Source organism: Galeopterus variegatus, unplaced genomic scaffold (assembly GCF_000696425.1).
Source record: "Galeopterus variegatus unplaced genomic scaffold, G_variegatus-3.0.2 Scaffold13, whole genome shotgun sequence".
Lineage (NCBI taxonomy): Eukaryota > Metazoa > Chordata > Mammalia > Dermoptera > Cynocephalidae > Galeopterus > Galeopterus variegatus.
Window position 1 is genome coordinate 1,216,862 of NW_007726124.1, and position 6,545 is coordinate 1,223,406.

Sequence of the window (6,545 nt, forward strand, 5' to 3'; positions counted from 1 at the left end):
AAAAAAAAACAAGTGGAAGCAATTACATGAGGATGTGTCTTATACAACAGTAGAGTGCCGGAACTAGAAGGAACCTTAAAGACCATTTGTTCAGCATTTTCCTTCATTCACTCTAGCATTTAGTGTACCATAGATATGATACATAAAAGAGTGGAAAACTTGAGACTGGGCGAAACAGCCTTGTTTATTGCTGGACTACTCAGCATGTATGAGTGTGTCATGAATCATCAAGTTAGGGATATAGTGATATGAAGGGTTTCTCAAATTTATTTGACCAGAAACAAGATATTTTGTTTTTCCCCCCAAAATATCTCAGTAGTAGTTTCCAAACCTCTGTCTTATGGAATACAATTGGAAAAATACTAATTTGATTCAGTCCCAAAATGTTAAGATATGGACTGTATTATGTAAAGATTATGAAACAAGGGGGTGGCAAATCAAATGTCTTTCCCTCTATTCCCCAGGTTTCATGTTCTTTTTAGTCTCTTCATTGACATAGCCCTGTGTCTCCTCACACACAGCATCACGTAGTAAATGTGGACAGGGTAATGACAAGATTGCCTTTCCATTGTGGGCACACTTGCCAGAGTACAAACTCATGTCACCACAATTGGCTGAGCAAGATTTTCTGTCTTTTTCTTCTTTTAGACTGACTGGCCTGAAGGCTACCAACTTTCAAATGCTATGAACTTCCGCTGGCCCCAGTGCGTACCCAGTAACTTAAAGACCTTGATTCCCAATGCTAGCAGTGAAGCAATTCAGCTCCTGAGAGACATGCTTCAGTGGGATCCCAAGAAACGACCAACAGCTAGTCAGGTTTTCCTCCATTTCCTTCTTTTTGCTTGTATTTCTTATGAACTTCATGTCTAACTCTGAATAATTTCTGTAAATCACATAATAGTTTCTATAAATCGGGAAATGTTTTATTTAACATTATGGGTGAAAAATGGTACTGAATACCACTAGTGGTATTCTGCATAAGGTATAAGAACTTAAAGTAGTTTGAAACTTACTGTGTATAATTAAAGTCATTAAGGTTTAAACAATATAGTTGCTTTGAAAATGGGCATACGATTCACATGATACATCACCATCTATGTGGTAATGAAAATAAACAGATATATCTGTCTTTGGAGAAGGTTTTCAGATATATTCTCTATGAGTTAAGATTATGTAGGAGTTTATTTGTAAGCCAGTACTCATTGTTGAAAGGCAACTTTATACGTTGTAAAGTCCACCTTGCTCATTCTACAGAGATTGACAGATGAGATAGAGCTAGGATAATAATGACAATTAGCATGCGATAGCAGCACTTTATAGTTTGTAAATGCTTTAGTATATTTTATGTAATTTTAACCTGATAAACACTCCAAGAGTTAGGTGTTATTTTTTTCACTTTTTTAAAGTGAGAAAACTGAATCTCAGAAAGTAAGCGATTTTCCCTAATCTCTTGTCTAGCAACTTGTACAGGTAGTGCAACCAGCTGCAAATTCAATCAGTCACACAGATGAAAGGTCTTCTGACTTCATACCTCCTTTTTTCTCATCCCACCTTCCCCCAGGCCACTTTGACTTAGACTATGAAATGCACCCAAAAGAGGCATGGTAATGCTGTGGGCAAATAAGCAACCACTTCTAATGAGAGAAGATGATTTGGCCAAGCACAAGTGATGGGGATATTTGAAGAAAGTGCCAGTGTGATGTTAGAATTTGTCATAGCTGGAGAGATGATAGTTGGAGGAATAATTAAGGAGTGTAGAAAAGCAGTTTTTCAAAAGCTCCAAGAAGAAAGAGCCAGAATTTGCTGCCATAAGACTCTGGATGGCTCAAGAGGGTAGGAAAGCTCTCAGAAATGCACTTGCTGGTGGGAAATTTCCAAAATGGTTTCAGGGCAGAATGGAAGCTTTCTGATGATTCTTTTTAAAAGGGTGCACATAAGAGATGAAAAGAAACATTTATGTAGCAAGCAACCAAGAGAGGAATGTATACTTTTAAGAATAGTGTCAGAAAAACTAAAAATACTCCCAAATCATTTGAGACTTGCTGAAATGCCTGGGACTATAGAGAAGGCTTTTTAAGTTAGATGCCAGAGTCTGGAACCTCTACCAGAGTATCTGCATTCTTTGCCTCTGTACTTATACTTATATATAATCATTGCAGATGTTTATAACTCTGTCCCAGACTCATTAAGAAAGATTATGTTATGTTCAATGCCTTCCATTCAAAAAAGACAAGGGAATATAGGGAATATTTCAGAAAGAATTGTAAACCCCAGTACCTTAAGATTTTTCCCTTGGCTATACAGAAAACTCGATTATCCAAAACAGCTGACAAGATTCAGTTGTGGGGAAGGTGTAACTATATTATGTATTGCACTCTTGGCACTCCTGGGGTAAAAGCATATGTGCCTGCTTATTTTGTACTTGGCAGTGATCCTCCAGGATCACTATGTTTGCCGCTCCCAATTTTATGATTTTTTTCTCTTTCTATGGAATGAGGAAATGAGCTTAGAAGGGTGAAATATCTGGTACATCATAGCTCATTGACCCTCTGCAAGTTACCTGGCTTCTCTGCTGCTTATTGTCTCATCTGTGAAATAAATTATAGCAAATAAGTTACAAAGGCAGGATCTGTGTTGAGCCAGAATGCTTTTCAGCTACTTTATCCAAATAATTTTAAGTATTACAACCAGTACCTGTACTTTATGGTATTGTAGGTAAGGAAAATCACAAGGGATATTACAGATTCAGGATGCTGTCTTACAGTTGTTTGGGCTAAGAAATGGTTGTAAACTGGTCACATGAAGCAGAGCCCAGTGATCATGATGGTGTGTTAACTTTCCTGGTTAGAGTTTTCTCCTAAAGCCTCATTTGTCATTCTAGGCACTTCGATATCCTTACTTCCAGATTGGACATCCACTGGGCATCACTGCACAAAGCCTTCAGGATTCAGGAAAATCACAGAAAGACATCCTGGAGAAGGCAGGCCCATCTCCTCATATTAAGCCAGTCCCTCCTGCCCAGCCCCCAACCAAGCCACACACACGGATTTCTTCACGGCAACAGCAAGCCAGCCAGCCACCTCAGCATCTCATGTACCCCTACAAAGCAGAGGTCTCCAGGACAGATCACCCCAGCCATCCGCAGGAGGACAAGCCCAGCCCGTTGCTTTTCCCATCCCTCTACAACAAGAATCCTCAGTCGGTAAGCAGCAAGGATTTGCCAGCAAGCTTTGTGTCTGTCTTACTCCTCTTCTGACCCTACTTATTGTGTGGGATATTTTCTTTTTCAGTATATAAGGTCGAATGATAATGTGTTTATCTTTGCAATAGCATGGAGTTGTGAAAAGACCCTTGACTTTGGAGTTCAACATCAAAATTCAAGTTCTGGCTCTGCCTCTTAGGAACAGTGTCCCTCGTCAGGGGTGGGGGCAGCTGTGGGGAGTGGTCGAGAGCTGGACTCTGCCACCAGGCTGCCAGCGTCTCATATCTCAGCTCTGATACATCATAGCTCGTTGACCCTCTCCAAGTTACCTGGCTTCTCTGCTGCTCATTTCCTCGTCTATGAAATAGGGGTAATAATAGCATCTACCTGATACAGTTGTTTTGAGGATTAAATGAGTTAGTACTTGAAAAGAATTTAGAATAGTGCCTGGCACCTGGTTAAAGATCAGTAAATGTTAGTCATTGTTATTATTAATCCCTATGGACTCAGTTTCCTCATCTGTTAAAGGAAGGTCATAGTGTATGTCTTGTCCACCAGACAGGGGTGTTCAAGAGGATCAAAGGTCACGATGCTTGTGAAGATGTTTTGAAAATGATAAAGTCCCGTCCTAATATTTGTAGATTTTTATTCATGTTAATGCTGCTAATTGATGCTGTTAATGCTGGGCTATTAGTTGAACCCAGATCTTTCTTCTCTTGGGCTAGTTTTCAAAAGGAATGAATGATTTTTGGTTCAGTAAAATAACCTGACAAGGGATTTTAGTCATAATTAGCTTTGTAATGCCATCTGAAGAGTCCAACTTTCTAACACCTTTATGCACAAGTACTACTTTTTCTATGAACTAGTATTCACTGAGTGCTGGCTCCCAATGTGCATGCTGTGAGATGCTGCCAGAGGTGGCAAGGGTGTTATCTGTGAACTCTTTACTTTACCCCAGCCCATGATTTGGAAGTGGTATGCATTTGGAAATTTCCTATTGTAGCTAATTCTGTAAAGAATTCTGTAATTCTTTAAGAGATAGTATCCAGGTCGACTGAGAAGGCAAAGAAGGCATTGTTTGCATTGTTTTCTGTAAAAGAGCAGGATGGCTGACATCTTAGCCATAATCTCTTACATCTTTATTTATTACAGTATAAATCATATTAGTTCTTTCAGTATGAGGCCCAAATGAGAATCCAGCCATCTTCCTAGAATGTGAAAAGTATCTTACATTTCTTTTGTAAAATCCTTTTTTATACATCCTCAGTGGATGACTACCAATGTAGTCTGTGCAGGATAGGTGAGAGACGGAGGCCTGGGGATGTGTTTTCCACAACTGCCCTTTCAGATAGGCGGTACATATCAGGGAAGGTTGTGCCTCAGGATCCTCCTTTAATAACAGAGACTTCAGAATGAGAATGTACTTCATACTTCAGAATGTACTCATGGATGAGCTCCATTAATACCAAGTATTGCTTTTTCTTCCCCTCTACTTGTACACCCAGAAAATATTAGCTGGCCTGGAGCACAAAAATGGTGAGATCAAGCCAAAGAGTAGGAGAAGGTGGGGTCTTATTTCCAGGTCAACAAAGGATTCCGATGATTGGGCTGACTTGGATGACTTGGATTTCAGTCCATCCCTCACCAGGATTGACCTGAAAAACAAGAAGAGACAGAGCGATGACACTCTCTGCAGGCAAGTGTGCTGCTTATATCCGTGAACAGACTGAGTCTGGGGTTTGTGAGATCATCTGTACCTATCTGATGATTCTCTCTCTCTCTCTCTTTCTCTCATGCTCACTTTCACCATGTTCTCTTGAATCAGATTTGAGAGTGTTTTGGACCTGAAGCCCTCTGAGCCCATGGGTACAGGAAATAGTGCTCCCACCCAGACTTCATATCAGAGGCGCGACACGCCCACTCTGAGAACCGCGGCCAAGCAGCACTACTTGAAACACTCTCGATACTTGCCAGGTAATATAAGTGACTTGCCTTTACTGATCATTAGTAAGAAGTCTGTCCTTGGAGTCACATATTCACAAAGCTTCTGTTTTGGAAGGCAAATAAATACTTGTGGGCTCCCCTTTGGAACGGGTGAGAACAGTGTAAAAATATTTGCTCAAGCCCAAGCCTCACATTTTTATCTTATATAGTCGCCTAAGATAACAAATTTGATATAAGAAACTGGGTCCAACCCCTGGGAAGAAGGAACTGGCAGGAGCTAGGTAGTATGTCAGAGGCTCCTTTCCAGACCAGGTTTAGGAGAAATTGCCAGTCAGGAAACCAGGGTAGGAGCTTAGTCCCACCATCCAGGCAGTACTGCAGGGGTTAAGTGTCAACACTGTAGTTTGGTGGGCGCCCAAGCCTCTCTCCAGATTCTCCAGATTCCAGATTTGCAGCATTAGCCAATCTTTCATTCACAAATTCATTCAAGCAGTAAATACATGTGTGTTGAGCATCTACTGCATGCTAAGCACTGGGAATATTACAGTGAACAAAACAGCCAAGCAGGGCCTCTGGTTTGCACAACTCCAGGAAGCTCCTTCACATCATCGTCTACACAGTGGATTTATAAAACAGCCCTGCAGACAATGTCCTTGCTCTCGTGCGGGTTATACCCTAGCCATGGGAGAGACACTTCAACACATAGACAAGCAGTAATCACAGATGGTGACAGAATGGTCAGGGATTGCCCCTCTGAGCAAGCGACTCTCAGTCAGGCCCCAAAGAAGGAGAAGGAACCAAATGTGCAGAGAGCATGCGGGTTATACCCTAGCCATGGGAGAGACACTTCAACACATAGACAAGCAGTAATCACAGATGGTGACAGAATGGTCAGGGATTGCCCTTCTGAGCAAGCGACTCTCAGTCAGGCCCCAAAGAAGGAGAAGGAACCAAATGTGCAGAGAGCTGGGGGAAGGGCACACCAGGCAGAGGAAATGACAGATGCAAAGTTCTGGAGGTCAGAAAGGGCTGGGCCTGTGAGAGGAAGGGCAGAAAGGCCAATGTGGCCAGGAAGAGAGGAGGTGATGTAGTGTGTAGTAAGAGACATCATGGGGATGTTGTAAGAAACTGGATTTGATTTCATGAGCAGTGGGAAGCTCAGGAAGAGTTTTCACTGGAGGAGTGACATGGTATTATCTACATTTGTGCACCCAGTGAGTAAGGGGCCAGCAAGTTGTAGCTGCATCCAGGGGAGGAGAGTGCAGTTACAGGCTGGGGTGCAGTCAGAGGGGAAGGGATAGGGGAATGGCAGGCTCTCCTGATGCATTAAATGCCTCGCCATCTGGTTGGGAAGAGGGCTTCTTAATACTGCCAGACTTCATCAGGATTGACATGGTGG

General features: G+C 41.9%; 1 protein-coding gene across 1 annotated transcript in view; it reads left to right on the forward strand.

The window, feature by feature from the left end:
- ICK (intestinal cell (MAK-like) kinase) overlaps positions 1 to 6,545 on the forward strand; it is a 63,068-nt gene that overhangs the window by 45,453 nt on the left and 11,070 nt on the right. The window contains exons 9-12 of the mRNA XM_008593343.1: positions 649 to 816; positions 2,882 to 3,202; positions 4,708 to 4,898; positions 5,028 to 5,176. Coding sequence (XP_008591565.1) covers positions 649 to 816; positions 2,882 to 3,202; positions 4,708 to 4,898; positions 5,028 to 5,176 — 829 coding nt within the window. The remainder of the gene's footprint in view (positions 1 to 648; positions 817 to 2,881; positions 3,203 to 4,707; positions 4,899 to 5,027; positions 5,177 to 6,545) is intronic.